Below are 24,657 nucleotides of genomic sequence, written 5' to 3' on the forward strand. Positions count from 1 at the left end.
TGAAATTGAATGTAGGTCACATTTGTTATTCTAAAATTTTTAGTGTGCGTGTGTGTGTTAGTTGTTCGGTTGTATTTGACTCTTTTGCAACCCCATGGACTGTAGCCTGTCAGGCTCCTCTATCTATGGAATTCTCCAGGCAGGAGTACTGAAATGAGTTGCCATTTCCTTCTCCAAAATTTTTAGTAGCCTCTTTTATACAAGAGGGGAAAGATGTATATCAACTATATTTCAAGAAAAAATTTTTAAATGGAAAAAGAGGGAAGAATGAGGTGAAATTGACTTTTTAAAATCATGTTTAAAAAACTAAAATCACATTTTATTTAAACTAATATATTATTTCAGCATTACTCAAGTTGTATATTGTTGATGAATTATTTTACCATTTTTTTGCACAAATCTTTGAAATCTTTTTGTGTTTTGCACTTGTAAGCACATTGTAATTTGGACTAACCACATTTTAAGTGATTGCTAAAAATGTGTAACAACTGCAGCTTTAGGGAAATATGAGATAAGAATTGTTTATTCTTTTTTTGTGTGTGGAAATAAGAAAGTAACTTTTAAAATGTTTATTCAGATGGAATTCTGAAATTGACCCAGCACACTCAGCTGGTTTATTCTTATATACATAAAATACTGGCTGTATACTCCAAGTAGCCAAAAACAGAACAGAACAAAAAATATTAAAAAATGGTGTTAGATAATGAACTGTTTTTAGCGTCAATGATTGGAAGGAAAGATTCCTAAGCAGGGTAATACATGTGTTACTTCACGGTTTTTCTCATTGCCTTTTAGTTGGAGTACTTAGTCCTTATGTTGTGTTGAGCTCTGTATTACTTAGGTTCTGAATGACACTGAGGAAAAGGAAATAGATTATTCATCTGCCAACAGGTTAAGAACCTAAGCTAGTGAGGTCCAGTAAAACTTTTACACTATTGGTTATCAAACTTCAGGGTATATTAGAATCACCTGGAGGGTTTCTTAAAACAGATATGGCTGTCCTTCTCCCACTTCAAATTCAGCTGGTCCGGGGTCACTGCTGAGAATTTATATCCACCTGTCCCCCAGTTTTATTGAGATATAGTTGACATACAGCAATGTATAAGTTTAAGGTGTACAGCTCAATTATTTCATGTACATATATCGTGAAATGGTGACCACAGTAAGTTTAGTTAACATCCATCATCTCATATACAGAGTAAGGAAGAAACATTTTTTCCTCACAATACACTGTGGAAAATTCTAAAAGAGATAGGAATACCAGACCACCTGACCTGCATCTTGAGAAACCTATATGCAGGTCAGGAAGCAACAGTTAGAACTGGACATGGAACAGCACACTGGTTCCAAATAGGAAAAGGAGTATGTTAAGGCTGTATATTGTTAACCCTGCTTATTTAACTTATATGTGGAGTACATCATGAGAAACACTGGGCTGGAAGAAGCACAAGCTGGAATCAAGATTGCCGGGAGAAATATCAACCTCACATATGCAGAAGACACCACCCTTATGGCAGAAAGTGAAGAGGAACTAAAAAGCCTCTTGATGAAAGTGAAAGAGGAGAGTGAAAAAGTTGGCTTAAAGCTCAGCATTCAGAAAATGGAGATCATGGCATCCGGTCCCATCACTTCATGGGAAATAGATGGGGAAACAGTAGAAACAGTGTCAGACTTTATTTTTTGGGGCTCCAAAATCACTGCAGATGGTGACTGCAGCCATGAAATTAAAAGACTAAAACTTACTCCTTGGAAGGAAAGTTATGACCAACCTAGATAGTATATTCAAAAGCAGAGACATTACTTTGCCAACAAAGGTCCGTCAGGTCAAGGCTATGGTTTTTCCAGTGGTCATGTATGGATGTGAGAGTTGGACTGTGAAGAAGGCTGAGTGCCGAAGAATTGATGCTTTTGAACTGTGGTGTTGGAGAAGACTCCTGAGAGTCCCTTGGACTGCAAGGAGATCCAACCAGTCCATCCTGAAGGAGATCAACCCTGGGATTTCTTTGGAAGGAATGATGCTAAAGCTGAAACTCCAGGACATTGGCCACCTCGTGCGAAGAGTTGACTCATTGGAAAAGACTGATACTGGGAGGGATTGGGGGCAGGAGGAGAAGGGGACGACTTAGGATGAGATGGCTGGATGGCATCACTGACTCGATGGACACGAGTCTGAGTGAACTCCGGGAGTTGGTGATGGACAGGGAGGCCTGGCGTGCTGCGATTCATGGGGTCTCAAAGAGTCGGACACGACTGAGCGACTCAACTGAACTGAACTGAATGAGAACTTAGGATTTACTGTCTTAACTTTCACGTTCACTATCCAGCAGTGTTAACTAGTTACCATGTAGTACGTTATATCCCTAGAACAGAACTTCTCTGGTGGTCCAACAGTGAAGACTCTGTACTTCCAACTCAGGGTGCCTGGGTTCCTTCCCTGGTCAGGGAACTAATCCCGCATGCCGCAACTAAGACTTGGTATAGCCAGCTAAATAAATAAATCCCTAGTACTTAGTTATCTAGGAAGTGTATACCTTTTGACCACCTCATCCAATTCCTCTTGTCTTTGCCTCTGCCTCAGTAGCCACAAATCTGATCTGTTTTTCTGAATTTGGTTGGGGTTTTTTTTTTTTTAGGTTTTTAATATATAAATGAGATCATGTGGTATTTGTCTTTTGTCTCTGATTTATTTCACTTAGCACATTCATCCATGTTGTCACAGATGACAGCATTTCCCCCCTTTTTATGGCTGAATAATATTCATTGTATTGGTGGACACTTAAGATTATTTCCATGTCTTGGCCATTGTAAATAATGCTGCTGTGAATTTGGCAGTGCAGATAGCTCTCCAGCAGTTTTTTCATTTCCAGAAAATGTGCATTTCTAACAGATTCCAGGTTGGTGCTGATGCTAATCTGAAGACCACATTCAAACATATCTGAAAAACAATATGCTCAATCAAAAAAAAAATCTAGGAAAGAAGTCATGAGATGTTGATGTCTGGCAGAAACCAACAAAATTCTATAAAGCAATTATTCCTTCAATTGAAAAATAAATTTTTTAAAAAGTCATGAGAATAAAAGAAACAGAACCAGCTCAGAATTGAAATCTAAATCTTGTCTGTACAGAAGACCTAGTCTGTCAGGTTGAAATAGGAAGTCAGAATGCTCAAGAAGAAAGTAATTAGCATTGTACATACTATGTCATCAAAAGCCCAGATGGATAATAAAGTGTATCTCTTCTGATCAACAGAGGGGAAGAAGAGCAATTGGAAAACTCTGGGAAAGGTGGTGGGGGTTGCTGAATGAGAAGTACAGATTCAGATGTGAAGGGAACTGAAATACAGTGTGATTTATGAGGGGTTGATAGAAGGTAAGAAATAGTGCTTTTTAAAACAATAAAACCAGATTCACCTTCTCCAGAAATGTCTTTCTCCCCCATCAATACATCCCTTTCCTAGCACATGCATATCTTTGGGATGGCCTTTTTTCTTTTTGTGTTTCTTTAGAATCACTTCAAATCTAGGCTTAAGTTTCAGACTGCCTTTTTTTTCTCTTTAAGTTTTTGTTAAGGTTTCAGTCTGTCAGTTTGTTTTCTGAGAGTTTACCTACCTTGAAAATTAAACAGTTAATAAAGACAGTATCAGCTCTGAATGTCTGTCTTAGATTTTTTTTTTTCAAAGAGGGATCTTGTCAGAGCTTCTTAGTGTGAAGAAATATTCAAAGTTCAGCTATTCTTTCAGTTTTAATTTCATTTCCTCATAAGTTCAAGTAAAATTTAAGAAACTTTTTTTACTTCACTGACTTTACAGATTTTCACTGTGACTCTGTTCAGTTCAGTTCAGTTGCTCATTCGTGTCCGACTCTTTGCGACCCCATGGACTGCAGCACTCCAGGCTTCCCTGTCCGTCGCCAACTCCCGGAGTTTACTCAAACTCGTGTCCATTGAGTCGGTGATGCCATCCAACCATCTCATCCTCCCACTTTCAGTCTTTCCCAGCATCAGGGTCTTTTCAAATGAGTCAGCTCTTTGCATCAGGTGGCCAAAGTATTGGAGTTTCAGCTTTAGCATCAGTCCTTCCAGTGAATATTCAGGGCTGATTTCCTTTAGGATGGACTGGTTGAATCTCCTTGCAGTCCAAGGGACTCTCAGGAGTCTTCTCCAACACCACAGTTCAAAAGCATCCATTCTTTGGCACTCAGCTTTCTTTATAGTTCTACTCTCACATCCATGCATGACCACTGGGAAAACCATAGCCTTGACTACATAGACCTTTGTTGGCAAAGTAATGTCTGTGCTTTTTAATATGCTGTCTAGGTTGGTTATAACTTTTCTTCCAAGGAGCAAGCGTCTTTTAATTTCATAGCTGCAGTCACCCTCTGCAGTGATTTTGCAGTGACTCTGTAGTAATTACCTAATCAGATAAAAAGTTATATTTTTATATAAATAAAAATATGAAATGTATTACAAGTAATATTTAATTTTTTATTGACATGATTCTTAGTGGGTAAAGGTTGTGAGTGAGTGAGTGAGTGATTGAAGTCACTCAGTCTTGTCCGACTCTTTGCGACCCTGTGGGCTGTAGCCTGCCAGGCTTCTCCGTCCATGGAATTCTCCAGGCAAGAATACTGGAGTGGGTTACCATTTCCTTCTCCAGGGGATCTTCCCGACCCAGGGATCGAACCTGGGTCTCCCGCATTGGAGGCAGACGCTTTAACCTCTGAGCCACCAGGGAATACCCTATACAGTATGTTGACATTGGTAAGGAAATGTCAGAAAGTGCTTTAACTTTTACTCTTTTAATTTTAAATTCTAACTACTTAGGATATAAAGTAGCATCAGATTATTTTTACCTGTTTGTTCTGATTTGGGTAAATGCCTTCAGTTCCGATTCCTTAGTACTTTGCTAACTTGTTTCTGTTGGAAGATTGAATATTGATAAATGCTTTCTAAGAAAAGTCATTGTAAAGAGATAGAGTAAAATCATTAAGAATATGAACTACAATTCAATGATAATAACCAGATTTTTGAACTTTTGTTTCTAAGCCAGTAATAATATAGTTGAAAAACATACTGTGTATTTAACTCTACAACAGTGATTCTTAAAGAGTAATTCAGGGACTGGTAGTTCGCAGCACTCTGAAATTTTAATCGCTCTTATAGTGTTAAGAGTGATTCCTTAAATTTAAGACTGTTATTGTTATAAAATGAAGATGTTTATTTGCCTTTTTCTCTCTCATTCTCTCATGAGTGTACAGTGGGGTTTTGCAGAGGCCATGTGTGACGTGTGCACAACAGATTGCACAAGCAAATACAAAGAGTCTAGCTGTCTTCAATTAAGTCAGCTATTAAAGATCTGCAAAGATGTAAAATTTTATGTAACTCTTACTATAAATTTTTTGTTTTGGCAAATAAAGTTACTCTTCATAAGAATTTATGATTTATGTTGACATTTATATTGGTTTATATGGTAATTTTTAATGAATTAATATTTTTCTAAGTTTCCTAGTTTTAATTTCTAATGTAGTAAATATTGCTATCTATAGAAAAGCTCTTTGGGGTCTTCAGTCATTTTTTAAAAGGGTCCTGAGACCAGAAAGCTTGAAAACAGCTCTTCTTTAGTAATTGGCTTCATACTTTCCTTTATGTCCTTGGTGTAAAGTACTGATTCTCAAACTTGAGCATGCATCAGATTGCTGATCCCATTCCCTAGAGTTTCTGTTTTAATTGTTCCACCTAAAAGTTTATATTTCTGACTAGTTGCATGGGTGATGATGATGTTGGCCTGGAAACTACATTTTGAGACTCACTGGTGTAAAGAAATACTGCTTATGAGGAAGAAAACCAACTTTTTGAACACCTACTATATGTCAATAAAGAGAGTTTCATGCTCATGACCACTCTGTGAGGAGGTAAGCAGGTAGGCCCTTTTTATTGTTCCTCAGGAAACAGAGCCTTCAAGGACTCGTAGCCAGGAAAGGGCAGCAGCATTTCAAGTCAGCTCTCAGGGTCTATCCTTTTTGTATAGTCTCCTCCTTGCCTGTGATTTTTTTTTAAATTAGTCATGGCTTTCTTGATGTATAATTCTCACATCAGTTCACTCATTTCCATGTAAAGTGTACAACTTCATAGTTTTTAGTCTATTCACAGAGTTGTACAACCATTATCACATCAATTTTAGAACATTCCCATCATCCCAGAAACAAAGCTTGTAGCTTTAGCCAGTACTTCATATTTCCCCCAATCCCTATCTCCTGGACAGGCACTAATTACTTTATTTCTGTAGATCTGCCTATTTTGGACATTCATATAAATGGAATTATACAATATGTAGTCTTTTGTGATTAACTTCATTTGGCATGATGTTTTCAGGGTTCATCTGTGTTGTAGCTTTTTATCTGCATTTTTTTTTCTTACTAGACAACATCCTATTGTATGGAAGTACTACATTTTATTTATCCATCATTTGATGGGTATTTGGGTTGTTTCCACTTTTCACTTACTATAAATAATGGGCTGTTATTAACATTTATGTCCAAGTTTTTTGTGATTATAATTTTTATTTCCCTTGAGTATGTACCTAGGAATGCAACTGCTGGGTCATACAGTTTGTTTTTCATATCTTTGTCATATGCTGTGTTTAACTTTTTTATGATCTGCCAGACTTTTTTTCCAAAGCAGCTATACCAATTTTACATTCCCACCAGCAGTGCGTGAAAATTCCAGTTTCTTTTTGTATACGTGCCAACAGTATCTTTTATTCTTAAAAAAAATGTGGTCTTTTTTTAATTTTATTTTTTGACCATGCCACACAGCATGTGGGATCCTAGTTCCTAGACCAGGAATGGAACCCATGCCCACTTCATTGAAGGTCTTGACCACTGAACCGCCAGGGAAACCCCTGTTATCTGTGTATTATAGTTGTCCTAGTGGGTTTAAATGATATCTCTTTTTGCTCTGCATTTCCCTGACGGTTAATGATGCTGAACAACTTTTCATGTGCTTGCCAGCCATTTTCTTATCTTGGGAGAATTGTCTGTTCAGATCCTTTCCCATTTTCTGTGTATCATGTGAGAAAGAGGTCCAACTACATTCTTTTTATGTGGACAGCCAGTTGTCCCAGCACCATCTTTGGTTATCTTTTGTGATGAATACAATCACTGATCTACCTTCTTATTTTCTACCTTCCTAATTCCTACATGCATTCAGAATAACTTAGATAAATGTCTGATGGAAAAATACTGTTTTAAAATTACATCCTATGTGTATCATCTTTTCATGCTATTCTGTATGCTAAAGTACAGCAGTAAGACGTGAGCTGCATTATCAGAAATGTGTGGTCTGGGATATAGTCACCTTAGTTAGATTAAATTATCAGGAATCGAGTGACTTCTCCTGTAAAATAAAGGTATCGTAAATAAGCACTCTAAAGAATCATTCATCTGTGCCTTTCTTTCAGCAGCAAAATTGGAGATGTCTCCTAAAGGGATTTTAAGCATTTTGTCTCTACTGTGATTTCTCTGTGGTAGGAGTAGTTTTGATCCTGAGTTGGGAGTTGAATGCCTGTGGAATGTACTTCTCTTTTTGACCCTTTAGAACAACGTCCCCATACTTCCAATTACCAACCACATGGATAAACTGTTTTTGGAATATACACCTGAGTATATATTTATACATTGTATTCTTGTACTACTATATGAATATGCAAAAACAAAAATGGTGACTTTTAAAAAGAAGGTAAGAAATGAGCAAAACTTTTGATATTTCTCATGTGATAGTCTTGCGTGCCCTCAGGTGGCTGTGTGTTGCTCTGAACGCAGCATATTCAGAGATGACGGCCTCCTCAGAAGGCTCGGGTGTGGCAGCCCCTCCTCCTCACAGTACGCAGGGCTCCTGCCTGAGATCTCTGCCCTTCAGGACTGGGTTCTCCGTGTTGTCCAGTTCACTCACTGCCGCATCTTGTTGCTGCAGGTACAGGTACAGGTACAGCAGTCTCCGCAGCAGGTCTCGGCTCAGCAGCTCTCCCCGCAACTCACCGTTCACCAGCCTGCTGAGCAGCCTATCCACGTCCAGGTGCAGATCCAAGGCCAAGCAGCACAGCCGGCAGCCCCCTCCATCCAGACCCCATCTCTGCAGAGCCCCAGCCCTTCGCAGCTGCAGGCGGCCCAGATCCAGGTGCAGCACATGCAGGCGGCCCAGCAGATCCAGGCTCCAGAGATCCCGGAGGAGCACATCCCGCACCAGCAGATCCAGGCTCAGCTGGTGGCTGGCCAGTCTCTTGCTGGGGGTCAGCAGATCCAAATCCAGACTGTGGGTGCCCTTTCCCCACCGCCGTCTCAGCAGGGCTCACCTCGGGAAGGGGAGCGGCGGGTTGGCACAGCCAGTGTCCTCCAGCCAGTGAAGAAGCGCAAAGTGGACATGCCCATCACTGTGTCCTACGCCATCTCAGGGCAGCCGGTGGCCACTGTCCTGGCCATTCCGCAGGGCCAGCAGCAGAGTTACGTGTCTTTGAGGCCTGACTTACTGACGGTAGATAGTGCCCACCTGTACAGTGCCACTGGGACCATTACTAGCCCTACAGGAGAAACTTGGACCATACCTGTTTACTCTGCCCAGCCCCGGGGGGACCCTCAGCAGCAGAGCATTACCCACATTGCCATTCCCCAGGAAGCCTACAACGCAGTTCACGTCAGTGGCTCACCCACAGCCCTGGCAGCTGTGAAGCTGGAGGATGACAAGGAGAAGATGGTGGGCACCACGTCTGTAGTGAAAAACTCCCATGAAGAGGTAGTGCAGACCCTTGCAAACTCTCTCTTTCCAGCACAGTTCATGAATGGCAACATCCACATTCCAGTGGCTGTGCAGGCCGTGGCAGGCACATACCAGAATACAGCTCAGACTGTCCATATATGGGACCCCCAGCAGCAGCCACAGCAACAGACCCCCCAGGAACAGACGCCGCCGCCGCCTCAGCAGCAGCAGCAGCAGCAGCAGCTCCAGGTTACCTGTTCAGTAAGTGAGACTTACCTGTAGGGCAGCCTGCCTCCCTGGGGCCCAGTGCCACACCGAACTTGCCTGGCAACCTCTGGCACCTCTGGCTTGTTTACTAGAGTGATGTTGGCCTTGCAGTAGTAATATAATATTTAGTATGTTAATTAGGATTGGGGAGAGGGAACGGGGTAAGGCTATGGAATAGGCAGGCATTCTAGCCTGGTGTCTGGAGGTAAATTAAGTGACCAGAAACTGCTTTGAGGGTAAATGCTTGGAGTGCTTTTTTGTGATCTCTTTTTAGGAAAAGTAAAGTTCTAGGTTGAGACTAATGGGTCATCCCAAGTGTTATTTTTGTCCCAGAAGCTGCTTTCTGCATCGCAAATGAATAGATCTAGTGGAACCTCTGTAGTTGAACACACAGGCTGTAAACTCATTACAGTGGAGAAGCTGTTAAATTGTCCCTTCTTTAGTTGTCATCTAAAGATGGACTACACTGGACACAGTATAGGTGAATTAGGAGATCTAAAAGACTTCCTGGTGGGCCCGTTAAAAGTGATTGTCTTTGGGGACTTCCCCGGTAGTCCAGTAGTTAGGACTCTGTGCTTCCACTCCAGGTGGCATGGGCTCGATCCCTGAGAACTGAAATCCTCTAGCCTTGTAGTGTGGCCAAAAAAAAGGAAAAAGTGATCATCTTTGGGGCTCTTAAATAAGCGACCTTTACAAGTGGGACTTTCCAACGATATTTTTATGTTCCTTAAAAATACTAAGTTAATGAGTTAATGAGTTTCCTGTCATGGCACCTATGTTGAGCTAAGTTTTTTAACTTTTTCTTTTGAAATGATTTTAGATTTATAGATAAGTTGCTAACATAGAACTGTCGAAATTTTAAAATTGCTTGGCTCTTTTTGCTAATTGTTAGTCTTCTTGAGGCTGTCACAAATCCACCTTTGAAGACTGTGGCACCCTACTCCAGTACTCTTGCCTGGAAAATCCCATGGACGGAGGAGCCTGGTGGGCTGCAGTCCATGGGGTCGCTAAGAGTCAGACACGACTGAGCGACTTCCCTTTCACTTTTCACTTTCATGCATTGGAGAAGGAAATGGCAACCCACTCCAGTGTTCTCGCCTGGAGCATCCCAGGGACAGGGGAGCCTGGTGGGCTGCCGTCTCTGGGGTCACACAGAATCGGACACGACTGAAGTGACTTAGCAGCAGCAGTAAAGTTTCTGGTCCCTTGTCTAGCAGGCATTTAAACTAGATGTAGAGCCTCTGGTCTCATGAGACTGCTGAAGGTAATGTGCCTCAGCACAGGTGCTCTGGGAGTGCATGTGAGGAAGCTGGCACAAACAAAGCACTGTTAGACCAGGGGCCGCACTCAGAGACTCAAGCTGGAAATGATTGGGTAAGCAAAAGCTGACCAAGCGGTTTCATAGAGGCAACAGTGTAGTAATCTTAGGTGACTTTATTAAGGACCTGTTAAAATCCAGCTGTCAGGCCTAGGAGTAGCATAGGACAGAGTCATTGCTTCGGGTGGCTGATAATGTGGTGGAAGTAAGAACGCATGGTTTCTGTTTCTTTATAAACTATTTATAGAGCAACATAACCAAATGTGAATGTATACTACTCACACGAAAGTCAGGTTGGGAATTCAGAAGTCATTCTGGGTTAAAACAGAAGCATCTTTGTGGAAAAAACTGGCATTTGATCCCTTGTTTATAGCTTGGATTGACAGAATGGAGCAGCATGAATGCAGAGCTAGGTGTGGGCACAAGGGGTATGCCTAGGTTAACATGAGAGGAGGGAAAACTGTGGGAAAGGAGTTAGTGGAGGGGGCAAAGGGGCTGTCTTCCGAAGTGAAGAGTTGGTATGGTCTGTGGTGGGAAAAATGTCCAGAATCCTGCCTGAGTGATGGTACTCAAAAGAATCAGATAGTGGTGTGTGGAACAGATGCGCGTGTAGGAGAGACCACCCAGAGACTTGTCGTGGTGCACTGTGCTGAGCTTCGGCCTCTCCTCTGCTCTCCTGGGCCTGATGATCCAGTTTGCAGTTCAGGGCCCTTTTGTTGCTCAACGGGCTCTGCTAGTAATTTGCACATCTGGGCCCTTCAACTGGGAAATCTTTTTCTAGAGTCCATTTTAGTAAGCCTGCTCTCTTCATGTTCTTCAGAGGCTGTATCTCCTTTAGCAAAGGAGACACACATGTCCCTTTATAGGGACATATGTCAAGGATTATTGCCAGAAAAAGAAATATTGGGAAGAACACCCATCATGCAGGAAAGATTAGCTTGCCCATTTACACCACAGATATCCCTCTGCTTCCCTTGTCGGGCTCTGTTTTAGGTTTTGGGGAACAGAGACGAATAAGACAGCCTCTGCCTTTGGAGCCCTCATAGCACGTGTAAAGATAATTGTGCTGTGATGTGAGTTGAACCCTAGGGAGAGCTGATGTGTTCCTTCACCTGGCATACCCTTTTTGAAAGTTTTTTTTATAACTTGTCTTTAAAACCAAATTTGTGGCAAAACCTCCCTCCCTTGACCTCACACCCGCCTCTATCTGTTCCCCTGTTTCTCCACTTTGCTTTATTCCCGGTTTTCACAAGTATTATCTGTACAGGCTGTCTCTACTCACTGAGCAGTTTTCTCTTCCAGCTCATGACCAGGTCTGCTCTTGTCAAGGTCATTGTTCACCTACCTCCCCATGGCCAGATCCAGCAGGCATATCTGTTTTTATCTCACTCACAGCAACACACAGCAGAGCAAACCAAGCCTGCCTTCTTGAAACTCTCCTCTGGACTTCTCTGATATTTCCTCCTACCCTACTGGTTATTTGTCCTTCTCAGGAGACTTTGCTGAAGCCTCCATCTCTGTCTGAACCATACATGTTGGTGTTACTCAGAGCTCAATACTAATGCTCTTTTCTCCCCCAGGGGATTTCTGTCCATTGCCATGATTTTCAGAATCCTCTAGATGACTGCTGCAGAAGGTGATAATCACTGACACCTTCCGCCAGTCACTGTCCATAGTGTTACATGTAATACTCTTTTAATTCTCACACCAACCTTAAGAGGTATGTACTACTATCTCCATTTTACAAATGAAGAAACTGAGGTACAGAGATTAAAGTCACCTTTTAGCAAGTGACAGAGTTGACATTCAGCCTTGGATAGGTGGGCTCCTAAGCCCATGTGTTAACCTGTGTGCAGTCCATGTACTGCAGTGACGCACAGCTCTGTATCACTAGACTGTACCTTTCCCCTTCAGACCCTTACTATATGTTCAGCAGCCCACTTATTATTTACTTGCATTTGTTAAAGATATCTCAGCTCTTCATCAGCATCTCCTCTACCACTATGAAAAACTATTCATCTCAGAAAATGATACCGTCATCTACCTAGTTATGTAAGCCAGAGACCCAGAGTCCTTGAGTCTGCGTTCCCTTCCTCCTCACAATGAGTTCATCAACAAGCCATGTTGGTTCTGCCACCATATCAGAATCTCTTAAATCGTTTGACTGCCACCATCCTGGTCTTGGCCACCAGCACCTACTTCCACTATTCCATTTTCTATAGATCAAGAATAATATTCTTAAAATGTAGGATTATGTCACTTCCCAGCTCTTTAAGGGCTCCATTGTAAATATGAAAAACTCTACACCAGGGGTGTGCTTGCATCAGTAGTTTTTAACCTGGATGAAATTTCTATTTCCCTTACCCACTGATAGACATTTGAATGTGTGTGGAAGAATTTTGGTTGTCAAGGTGGTTGGGAGTGTTACATTTAGTGAGTGGGGGCACACTGAAGAGAATCTGGCTGCTAAGACAGAGAAGCACTGCTCTCGTCTGCTAATCCTGTCGACTCCTAGCTTTCCTACTTGGGTAGGTAGTGTTGCCATTGAACAACAGGGAGGAAAGTCTGAGGAGAATACTTCTGGGTGGGCAAAGCGATGAATTCTCTCCCTAGATAGTAGTTTGAGGTGGTTTTGAGATGTTCAGTCAGAGATACACAGTACCCATTGAGTGTATTAAGGCGTGATCTAGCTTAGAGGCACATAGTTAGCAACCGTTTCCACAAACATGGAGATCCTAATGGCAGGTGTTGGAGACTCACCAAGAAGAATGGTGGTTGAACTGAGAAGTGTGTCTGGAGGGGAGCTCCAGGGTTGACAGACATTTAAGAGTCTGGCACTGGTATTTGGTTGTCTCCTTGTTTAATAGTGTATCTTGTATCAAAGCTAGTTGGATAGTTTTTATTTTTATTGATTGATAAGCAAATGTATGTGTCATATATTCATTGTTTAGCCTCCAAGTTGAATGATTTGGCATTTGTCAGCCCTTTAGGTAGGCCCTGGAATAGAAAATTGTTCTAGGGAATTTGTTTTACAATTTAGACAGGTTTGTGAGACCCAAGAACCTGTGCTTTGTATCTGTGTTGATGTCTGTCCTGCCTAATGGGGACTGTGATTGAGGGTCATGGACATTCTCTGTCCTTTTGTCTGCACAGTTCAGCTCTCAGACCATGGAGAATGGGACTGCTCTTTGGAGGTGGGAAGCTCAGACATTGCTTCCTGTCTTCAGAAAATGTCCTTATGAGCCAAAGCAGTATTATTAAGAAGAAACATGATGATTCTCAGCCATGACTGGACATTAGAATAACCAAGAGAGCTTTTAAAAGTACTGACTGCAGGCCACCAGCTTAGACCAAGTAAATCAGGGCCCCTAGGGACAAGGCCCAGACATGGATATTTTTTAAAAGCAGCCCAGATGATTTTAAGGTGCAACCAAGTTTAACAGTCTGGACTCTTGGTACAGAAAGTGTAGTCTGAAGACCAGCTCCCTTCCTTGGGGGTTTCTTAGCAATGCAGAATCTCAGGTCCCATCTGAGATCTTTCTAATCAGAATCCACGTTTTAATAAAATTTATTTGCACATTGTAGTTGATGAGCAGTGCTTTTTGCCAGTAGCTCTGGGCAGTGACTAAACATTAGAATTGCCTTTTTACATGGGAAGATTTTAAAAAGACTGATACCTCTTTAAAAAGAGATTCTGGGGTGGAGCTCAGGTATTGGTGTTTTAAAATAAGAGAGTCAAAAGTACAGTTAAGATTAAGAAGCTTTGTACTAGCGTTTGCTGTCTCTGAAGTAAAGAACAGGACTCCAAAGTTTAGGAGAGCAAGCAGAAGAGCAGCTTTTTAGTTAAAAGAGTTATAGCATTTTTCTGGCTGTTTTGTCAAACGACCTATTGACACGTTTTGATGATTTCTCTCTCATAGGCTCAAACTGTCCAGGTTGCTGAAGTTGAACCCCAGTCACAGCCACAGCCTTCACCAGAACTTCTGCTTCCAAATTCTCTGAAGCCAGAAGAAGGGCTTGAAGTGTGGAAAAACTGGGCACAGACCAAGAATGCTGAGCTTGAGAAGGATGCTCAGAACAGACTGGCACCCATTGGGAGTAAGTGTTCCGGAGGGCAGGGGGGTTGGACTGTGTGTGAAATGCAGTGGCACTGAAGCAGCAGGAGCACGGATGGCAGGAAAGTGTATCTCTTGGCTCTGGGCATGTGGGCGCTCCATCTGAAATAGTGTGCTGGATCCAAGACAAGAGGCAGGCTGGACCTGCTATAAACGAGCAGGATTTGTGGGGTGTGCCCAAGATCAGAGACTTCTGGGAGGAGATAGGAGCTGGTGAGTGTTCTTAGGGCGCCTCTTACTTAGCATTATCCTCATATACTTCCTCGTATTACAGAGGGTGGGTTTTGTGTTTTTGCTTTCATTTCGTGGCCCTAATAATTGGGGGATATGTGAGATGGGACGGGAACCCTTTTAGTAATAGGGCAAACAGGATTATTGTCTTTGTAGGTTAGTTTTGATCACAGATTCAAGTGATTGTTTTCACCCCAGCGCCTTGATGGGTGGTGGTGTCTGCTCTGTAACCTCCTTCCAGGGATATGAGAAACCAGTAAGGAAATGACTGTTGCCAGGACCCTCACTGACCTTTGGGACTTATGTTGTAGGGCGTCAGTTGCTACGATTCCAGGAAGATCTCATCTCCTCTGCTGTGGCTGAGTTGAATTATGGGCTCTGTCTGATGACACGGGAAGCTCGAAATGGAGAAGGTGACCCCTATGACCCAGATGTGCTGTACTACATTTTCCTGTGTATTCAAAAGGTAGGGAACCGAGCTGCGTAGGAACCTGTTTGCCTTGTGTTCCCATTGGGTATTTGCTGCGTAGTCAAATTAGTAATATGTCAAAAGTGGTAACAGTAAAGATACTCTCTTCCAACTATATAATGAGGTTTTAAATGTACATTTTTTAAAAGTTGGAAATGTTTTTAAATGTACATTTTATTTTTAAATTGGAAAAGATCTACATGTTCACTTTAGAAAATCAGATAATAAAATAATCCCTCAATCTAGAGAAATGTTTGTTAAAATATATGATATATTACATTAGAGACTTTTTAAAAAAATTATGAAACATTTATGTAACACTTTTTGTTAAAGTAAACATCTAGTTTTCAGAAAAGCAATTTTTCTAGAACAGTCTGGTGCTGACATATAGTTCATTTTCTCATTGTTTCCTGCATTAATGCAAAATAATTATTTGAAAGAGTCTAGCTAAAATATACAACTGTAGTTAGGTTTTCAGGATATCTAAGATGAAGATGAACAGGGAGATTCATTTTAGGACCAGCAGTTTCAGAGACCAGATGGGGATTTCCTGGTGTTTGAATGCTATTGTAGAGAAGCCCGTGGTGTGATGGAAGAACACTTGCTGACTGGGACTCACCCTGTTGCTTGGGCCCGAGAAAAACCCATCTCCCATTTTGTTAGTCTGTTTTAGCAGTCACTGGGAGCACTGGGTGAATTAGTGTATGTGCTTTGTCTCATTCCATGCTCTCTCACTCATGCAAGGCAGGCATAGTCATCTCCAGTTACACACAAGGACACTGAGCCCCCAAAGTTACAAGACTCAAATGAGTTACATAACTTACACCGTAGCTGGTAAGAGACTGGCCCTGGAGCCTGCATCATGCTTTTTTGCTACCATAAGACAGTGCCTTGCTTGGGTGAAGTAGCATTCACGAAATCTGCTCCATTGGCCAACTCTCAAGAGTGTTGTGAGAGTTAGTTCCCATCCTGAAGTATGCTGTGGAAGTGCCGCGCACTGGGCGGTTTTGACTCAGTGTGCTGGTTGGTTAATGGGGGACGAACGGGTAGGGAGATGTGAGGGTACTGCTCGTAATTGTTTGCTTCCCTCAGCATCTTGTCAAGAGTCTACCAACAGCTTTTATTGATTATTTTCCTTTTAGTATCTTTTTGAGAACGGACGGGTTGATGACATTTTCTCCGATCTTTATTATGTTCGATTCACGGAGTGGCTGCATGAAGTTCTGAAGGACGTTCAGCCCCGAGTCACTCCACTTGGTAAGAATCTTCCTAGTCCTTGGATGTCTTTTGAACCTGGGTTTAAAAAAGATAAGCTGCTTGTGTGGCTTGCTGTGATAATAGCATGTGGGTGAGGAGGCTGTAAATCGCAGGCCCCAGCGTCGGTCTCTGTGCTGCTTGGCTCAGTATGGAGGGGCATGGCTCACCAGAGCTGTTTATTATAATTTTTTAAAATAATATATTCTTTAAGAGCAGTTTTAGGTTTACAGGAAAACTAAGTGGAATATACAAGGAATTCCATGTATTCCATCACACTGTGTCTCCCCTGTTATTAGTATCTTGTATTAGTGTAGTATATTTGTTAACATCGAGGAGCCAGTATTTGATACCTTGTTGTTAACTTAAGTCTGTAGTTTACATTAGAGTTCTGTTGTATATTTTGTGGCTTTTGACAGTGTATAATATGTACCTACAATTCAGTATCACATACAAGTTTTGCTGCCCTCAGATCCCCAGGGTTCCACTTAATTCGTCCCTCCCTTTATCCCCCTGAATCTCTGGCAACCTCTGATCTGTTTTACTGTCTCCATAGTTTTGCCTTATTCAGAATGTCATATAGTTAGAATACTTTAGTATTAATTTCTTTCACTTAGCAATATACGTTTAATGTTCCTGCATGTCTTTTCATGGCTTGATAGCTCATTTCTTTTTATTGCTGAGTAGTAGTCCATTTTATGAATGTGCCACAGTTTGTTTATCTGTTCACCAATTAAAGGACATTTTGGTTGCTTCCATGTTTTGGCAGTTTATAAATAAAGCAGCTGTAAACACTGTGTGCAGGTCTTTGGTGAAAGAACAGACAGATCCATGGGACAGAGTATAGAGTCCAGAAGTAAAGCCACATGAGTGTAATGAATTTATCTTTGACTAAGGGGCAAAGGCAGTTAAATGGAGAAAGGATAGTCCTTTTTTCTTTTTCTCTGTTTTTTGGCTTTACTCTGCGGCTTATGGGATCTTAGTTCCCTGACCAGGGATTCAACCCGGGCCATGTAGTGAAAGTGTCGAGTCCTAACCACTGAACCTCCAGGAAATTCCCAGGATGGTCTTTTCAAGTAACACTGCTGGAACAGCTGGACAACCACACATTGAAAAAAAAAAAAAAGAATCATAGACCCAAATGTAAAACTATAAAACTCCTAGAAGGTAAAATAGAAACTCTAGGTGACGTTAGGTCTGGTGGTAACTTTCTAGGTACAACATAAAAAGAATAATGTATGAAAGGAAAAAAATTGGTAAGTTGGACTTTATTAAAAATTAAAAAGCAAAAACTTATGCTCTCTGAAAGGCATTATTAAGAGAATGAAAGACAAGCCACAAACTGGGAGGAAATCTTGACAAAACACATACCAGACAAAGGGCTGATATCCAAAATTTATAAAGAACTTTTAACAGTCAACAATAACAAAGAAAGAACCTTTACCTGTTTTTTAATCTGAACACATGATTCACCAAAGAAGGTGGCAGATAAGTATATGAAAAGATATATATCATCAGTCAGTTGTAAATTAAAACAGCAGTGATGGGAGTTCCCTGGTGGCCTGATGGTTAGGTTTCGATGCTTTCACTGCTGTGGCCTGGGTTCAGTCTCTGGTCGGGGAACTGAGATTCAGCAAGTGGCTTGCATAAATATTGATACATATGTGCATGCATACATGGATACAGTGATATAACATTATATGCCTGTTAGAACGGCTGAATTCCCAAACATGTTACCTTAGGATGCACCAGTCATGCTTCTTCTTTACCCAGATGACGTAAAAACTTATGTCCACACAAATATCTGAGTTCTAATCCTGGCTCTGCCATTTAATGAAATGTATACTGACTGAGATAAAATTGACGTAGCAGTTTCAGGTGTATAACAGTGACTTGATACAGTTGGTGTATACTGTGAAAGGATTTAGTCTAGTTATCATCTGTCATCGTGATTACTGCTTAAGTGTTAAAGTATCATTTAAACAAATGCCTTTTGAGTGCCTACTATGTGCCAGGCAGTTCCAAGTGTAGATTATACAATTCAGTAGTGAAAAAATGGAAGTTTACAGTCTAATATGGGGAGACTGTATAAATAATCAAGTTAATTTATGATAATTAAGTACTTCGAAGGACAAAGCACAGAGAATGGAAAGTGTTAAGGGTGTTAGGAAGGAAGCGTCTCTAAGGAGATATCATTAGAACAAACACCTGAGTAAGTGAATTTCTGTACATGATTTGCGGATTTTCAGACCAAGTGTGGCTGTATAAAATTGGCTTTTTTTAAAGTTTTGTTAAGGAAATTTCAAGCACATATAAAAATAAGCAGAACAGAATAATGGCATTCCCACATACCCATGGCAAATCTCGTTCCATTTATACGTTATCTGTTTATCCCTCCCGTATCATTTTGAGGTAAGTCCTAGACACTGTATCCATAAATATTTTAGCATAAAATTGATGTAACACAATGCCATTATTTTACTTTTTTAGAAAAAGAATAGTCACAATGTCATCAAAATCTGCCCTTTTTCACATTTCCAGTTGTCCCATAAATGTCACTTTTTTTTGGTTGAGTCAAGGTGCAAATAAGGTCCACACATTGAAATTGCATAGATATCTTTTAATGTTTAGTTTTAATCTTAATTTAAGTAACTTTTAATTAAATTCAAAAATAAACGTATTTTTCTTGCAGTTTATTTATGGAAGAAATGAGGCTTTTAAATTATTACAGTCTAATTTTTGCTATTAATATCTCCATGCTGTAATTTAACATACTCTTCTGTCCCCTGTATTTACAGTTTATTGGTAGTTGCATATAAAGACTTGCTAAATCGGGTTTTGGTTTTTCTGTGTGTTTTCTTCTTGGCAGGGTTACATCATAGGTGGGTGCCCATGATGTCTGGATCCGTTAGTTCATTAGGAGTTGCAAGCATTGGCATTCTGATGTTATTACTTCTTTATTAGCTGAAATACAAAGAGAAAATTTCCCTCATCAGCTCTTTGATTTCCTAGCAGTAGAGATTATATAGAAGAAGCAGGATGAGGGCTTATTTCTTCTCCTTTGTTTAGCAGCTTTGACAGTAATGAGTTGGTTTACCAGCTTCAGCTGGGGTTTCTTTTGTTTGTTTGTTTAAAGAATCATTGTGAGCAAGTTAATTTAAACATATTTAATGATTCAGTTCATTGTACTTAGTATCTTTAATGGTGTACAAATTGTTCTGTCTAGCCATATGGAGCCTGTTTAAATTGGCTCTTAAGTCTGTTTGGCATGACCCTACTTCCTTGATTTCTGGTTCACCAAAAATGTTCCAGGCTTATCCTGGCCATTTTCTGTCTCCCAGTGTGGACTCAATCAGCTCTCCATGGAGGCTGGTTCCTTTCAGTGTTAAATGGTATTTCATTACCACCATCTGGGTGGTAGGGATGTTCATTGCTTCTTGGGTTGGTCATAGTTTCTAGGCAGAACTACAAAAATAAATATAAAATAGAACATTTTGATACTTTACAGTTCAGATTCAGAACTATGAGGCTTTTATATGTTGTTTCTATGTGTAACTCCTGTTGCCCACGCTAGGAGTTCTGATTTTCAGATACTGCAGTTCACTTTAAGTTGCGCTGTTAAGAAGTGATTAAAGGTAGGGAAGTGACAAGGTGGCAGAGAGAACCCAGAGAAAATAGAGCAATCCTAAATGTATGCCTGGACCATTCCTAGGGCTAGCCTCCCCAAGGAGAGCATCTTCTGTCACTCATCCTGCTTAAGATTTGTCTGAGACTAAGGAAGATCCCCTGGAGAAGGAAGTGGCAGTCCTCTCCAGTATTCTTGCCTGGGAGATCCCATGCACCGAGGAGCCTGGTGGGCTACAGTCCTTGGGGTCGCAGAGTCGGACACGACTTCATGACTAAACAGCAGCAGCGAGGAAGTTTATCTTATTGCCATTGGGCCACAGAATAAAAGAGCAGAGGCAGACAAGCCCTAAAGAGGTGGAAGAGTACTAATGAAATCAGAGGGCCAGCTTTGTCAAGACCAGAGAAAAGGAATGTATTGGGCAGAAAATGTTTTCCCCTGCTTCTAGAAAGTGCCACCCTTGCTTCCTGCCTGGAGAATCCTGAAACTCCTGTAGGAGAATGCTGGTGTTTGCTGCTATTTCACCATGTCCTCAGTGCCCAGTACATACACACTTGGGTATTGACTGTTTTATGAACACATGATGGGGGCTTGGTGATCAACTTGTGTTATCTTTGGTATAGACCTGTGTGTCCAGAGCTCTTGATGAAACCACTGCCTTTGTCCCTGTCCAGCTTTCAGTTAGCTCCTGAAAGTAAAACCTACCCTGTGGGGGAAAGCTATCAGGGATCTGAATATCATTCTCCTCTATTTCCAGAGGGGGATGAGAATGGATGACATAGAGGTTTAACAAAGACAAACAGGGGCATGTATACCAGTTCTCTGGGCCCTGGTCTAGACACCTTGGAAGCTATGATGAAAGCTCTGTATGCTCTTTTCAGAGAAGTTTGCATATGTGCAGAGGTTGATTTATACTTTGGGGTGTTGCAAGCTCTCTGAGGGATGTCCTTTTACCTGATATTAACCTGGGATTAGAGGAAGAATTAACATCCAGTGAGAGCGATAATGGAGGGCCGGGGTTCTCAAAGTGTAGTGTTAGGAACTTGTTGAAAACACACATTTTCGGGTCCTCCCCCAGAACCTTGGGTTGGGACTCAGCTGTTTGTGTTTTAATAAGCTTTCCAGATGATTCTGCTATATCCCAGGAAGCCTTCTCCAGTGAAACTTGTACTCCCATGTAGTGCTTGCTGTGCCTCATGCCTCCCATCCTGCCATCCTCTTGTTGTAGCAGTACTCTATTCCTCCTAGGCTATGTCCTGCCCAGCCACGTGACTGAGGAGATGCTGTGGGAGTGCAAGCAGCTCGGGGCTCACTCCCCTTCCACACTGCTGACCACCCTCATGTTCTTTAACACCAAGTAAGTGTTCCAGAGGCTCCATGCTTAGCCACTGCTGGGATCCGCCCAGTGAAGAGGGTAGAAACTATCCAGATGGACTTCTGAGATCCTTTGACATGCTTGAGAGCCTTTGGGCTAGTGAAGCCCTCCAGCCCACTTGGCTACATTTTGTGTGGCGACCAGTAAGGCAGACAGCCTTGCCAGGTCCCTCCCATTAGTCTTTATGAAACTCCTCCACTGGACAGTGTATTTGGGTGTGGGCCTGCCCAGATTCTGGGAGTGTGGGCAGCGGCTCCTCTGAAGCAGCGATGGCGGAGGGTAAGTCATGGTCTCCTCCTGGCACCCCTCCCTTTGCCTTGCTTTCGCTTGTGGTGCAGATACTTCCTGTTGAAGACAGTGGACCAGCACATGAAGCTGGCCTTCTCCAAGGTCTTACGACAGACAAAGAAGAACCCCTCTAATCCCAAGGATAAAAGCACGAGTATTCGGTACCTGAAGGCACTTGGGATACACCAGACTGGCCAGAAAGGTAGGGAAGGAGGCAGGGGTTGCAGAAAGAGGTGCTACTAGTTCTGCCCAGCCTTCATGCCTGGGGGGCTAGTGACAAGTGTGAGGATGGGGATTTGCGGATAGGAATGCTCCCTTCCCTTCTCCCTAGTCGCTGATTTCAAACTCTTCTAGAAGCAGAGATGCCCCAGAAATGATAGCTGCCTTTTCCTTTCATATTCACCGCTCATGCCTCATACCCTTTTCTTTCCTAGTTGGGATGGCTGAAAGCCTGAGGTTCCTAATCTGAGCCTAAGTAAAGGCAGTCTGATGCCGTGTCTGTGGTGGGGGGTATGTTTTATAGTTACAGATGACATGTATGCAGAGCAGACGGAAAATCCAGAGAACCCACTGAGATGCCCAATCAAGCTCTACGATTTCTACCTCTTTAAATGGTGAGGAGGCTGTGTGACTAGGGGTGTGGGTGTGGGTATCTGCGCGCCTGTGTGTGTGTGCATGTGTGTATCTGCGCGTGGGTGTGTGCGTGGCACGCGTGCTCACAGAAGCATTCTCAGTTCCCCAGGCTAAGTAAAAGCAGATTTCCAAAAGGCTAAATATAGAAGCACACTTACTGGTTTTCCCAAAGCATGTGCCCAGGGCTCCTCCCTGATGGTGCACTTTGATGGAGAGGGGGTGAAGGTCAAGGGAGGAAGGTACAGAGAGGCCGCCTCTGTCACATATTGAGCGTATAGCACTGTGTTTTCCTGGTCTTGACCTTTGGTCACTACACCGTAGGTCTAGGGGAGATCCTCTCCTTGGCTTTTGCTCTCTCTTGCTTCTGCAGTTGGGCATATCATCCTCACAACACTGCCAGCAGATCTTTCAACATGGTAGGTCTTACTTTGTTACTTAGATGAAAACCTTCAGTGGTTTCCTTTTATTCTACAAAGAAAGACAGTAATTACTGCCCTAATTACCAACAGGGCCTTTCAAGCACGCTCCCTTGCTAACCTCTTGTCCTCATAGCTCTTGGCTCTCTAGTCACACTGCTTTTCTCTACTAAAGGGTATCTTACTCTCCCTTCCTCAAGACCTATGCTGCCACCCCCACGTGTTTGGTCATTTAGCTCCTATTCATCCTAACCATTCTTCCTAAAAGAACTTTATCAGAGAAGGATTTCCAGATTCCCTGCCTGTTCCCTCTGGCTGTTTATTCTGTAGCCCTTTCCAGTGCTTTTGTTATTTTGTCTTTATGTAACTGTTTTGACTGCTGTCTGTCTCCCCTCTTAACCTGTGAGGTTCATTATAGAGGGACTCTTGGGTCTTATTCACTTCTTTTAGTATCAGCACCTAGTGCAGGCCTGGCACACAGTAGCCCTTTGATAAACTTTGAATCAGTGGATGAATAACTGTTAGAGGATGGCATATGATAAGTACTTAGAGAAGTACAGCACAACATTGAGGGTGGGCGTGAGTGCAGGTAGAGGCCGCAGCATCACAGCAAGCGGAGAAGTCAGGCAAATGAAGTTGAGAAATTACCAATGGGTGGGGTAGAAGAAACAGCATAAGCAAAGACTTGGAGATAGATAGGTGGTGGAACTGGTTCAGCGTGGGATACGGCTGGACTCGAGTAGCTGAGCCAGGGGAGGCCTAATCAGAGGACTCAGCGTGCGAAGTGGAGAGCAGAAAGTAGGGACATCTTAGAGGTAGTGTGCCCTGGCTGCATGGAGCTTAGGGGTTACAGTGGAGCCACCATTCTTTCCAGAACTTCCCATCTTTTGTAGGTAGCATCTGTCCAGGAGGTTCAAGGTGGGAAGGTTGAGATTATGACGCTTTTACCCAGCTTTTTACCCATATATTCTCCAGCCCCCAGAGTGTGAAAGGCCGGAATGACACCTTTTACCTGACGCCCGAGCCGGTGGTGGCCCCCAACAGCCCGATCTGGTACTCAGTCCAGCCTATCAGCAGAGAGCAGATGGGGCAGATGCTGACTCGGATCCTGGTGATACGAGAAATTCAGGAGGCCATTGCAGTGGCCAGCGCCAGCACCATGCACTGAGAGACCCCTCAGCCATGGTGCATGGGAGACCATCCAGGAAAAAAACGGACAGACTCACACTAAAGAAGAGGCCTCCATTTTTTTTCTTTTCTTTTTTTATTGGTGTAGTTATGAAGCCTTTCAGACTGCTTCTGTTTCAAATGTAAAAGGAAACTTTGCCCCCTTGTGCATCTTCATAAACCTGCTGTGGGGACTCTTCAGCCCATAGGGGCTCAGGGTTTCCTGAGAGCCAGATGTCCTGGAAAGTTGCTGGCTGACTTTTTTGTGTGGGTGGGGCCTGAGGAAAGGGCTTGGACTGTTAGGAGAAATGTGGCCCCTTCCCTTCCTCCAGAAAGATGGAATTAATGATGGATGGACCCTCCAGGGAATCTCCCCAGCTGGCTTCCACTCTGACTGGCAGACTTCGCTGACCACGGGGGAGCCGCGGTCTTTTCTTTCTTCATGCTCAGATACAAACCTAGCATCTTAATGGAAGGAAAATGAGGGGAACTTCAATTATGATTTATTAAAGACAATTTCTATTACACCCTCCTTTATGACAAGTGACATTTTAGATGTTAAAGTAAAAACTTTACCATGCCTTTTTTTTCCCCCCACCCCGGCCTAACACTGAGGCCTTAAACCTGAGGCTTCTGTGCCTGATGGAATTCTTGTAACATACACTTGTGTATCATATAAAGATACCACTCTGTTTCTCTTATGTATTCTTAATCTAGTTGTTTATTAAGAATGACAAGCACGTCTTTTCAA

General features: G+C 42.3%; 1 protein-coding gene and 1 non-coding gene across 6 annotated transcripts in view; one reads left to right on the forward strand and one right to left on the reverse strand.

Annotated features, from left to right (window-relative positions):
• Nucleotides 1–24,657, forward strand: part of QRICH1 (glutamine rich 1) — a 42,684-nt gene extending 18,027 nt beyond the window's left edge. For all 5 annotated transcript variants that reach the window (XM_069562395.1, XM_069562396.1, XM_069562397.1 and 2 more), the window contains 8 exons: nt 7,969–9,009; nt 14,254–14,431; nt 14,991–15,145; nt 16,291–16,405; nt 21,276–21,384; nt 21,741–21,892; nt 22,214–22,304; nt 23,715–24,657. In XM_069562395.1, coding sequence (XP_069418496.1) covers nt 7,969–9,009; nt 14,254–14,431; nt 14,991–15,145; nt 16,291–16,405; nt 21,276–21,384; nt 21,741–21,892; nt 22,214–22,304; nt 23,715–23,907 — 2,034 coding nt within the window. In that variant the 3' untranslated portion in view covers nt 23,908–24,657. The remainder of the gene's footprint in view (nt 1–7,968; nt 9,010–14,253; nt 14,432–14,990; nt 15,146–16,290; nt 16,406–21,275; nt 21,385–21,740; nt 21,893–22,213; nt 22,305–23,714) is intronic.
• Nucleotides 4,661–4,732, reverse strand: TRNAW-CCA (transfer RNA tryptophan (anticodon CCA)). Its single transcript has one exon. It is a non-coding gene; the product is annotated as a tRNA-Trp (tRNA).

The sequence above is a fragment of the Ovis canadensis genome, chromosome 19 (assembly GCF_042477335.2).
Source record: "Ovis canadensis isolate MfBH-ARS-UI-01 breed Bighorn chromosome 19, ARS-UI_OviCan_v2, whole genome shotgun sequence".
NCBI classification, from domain to species: domain Eukaryota; kingdom Metazoa; phylum Chordata; class Mammalia; order Artiodactyla; family Bovidae; genus Ovis; species Ovis canadensis.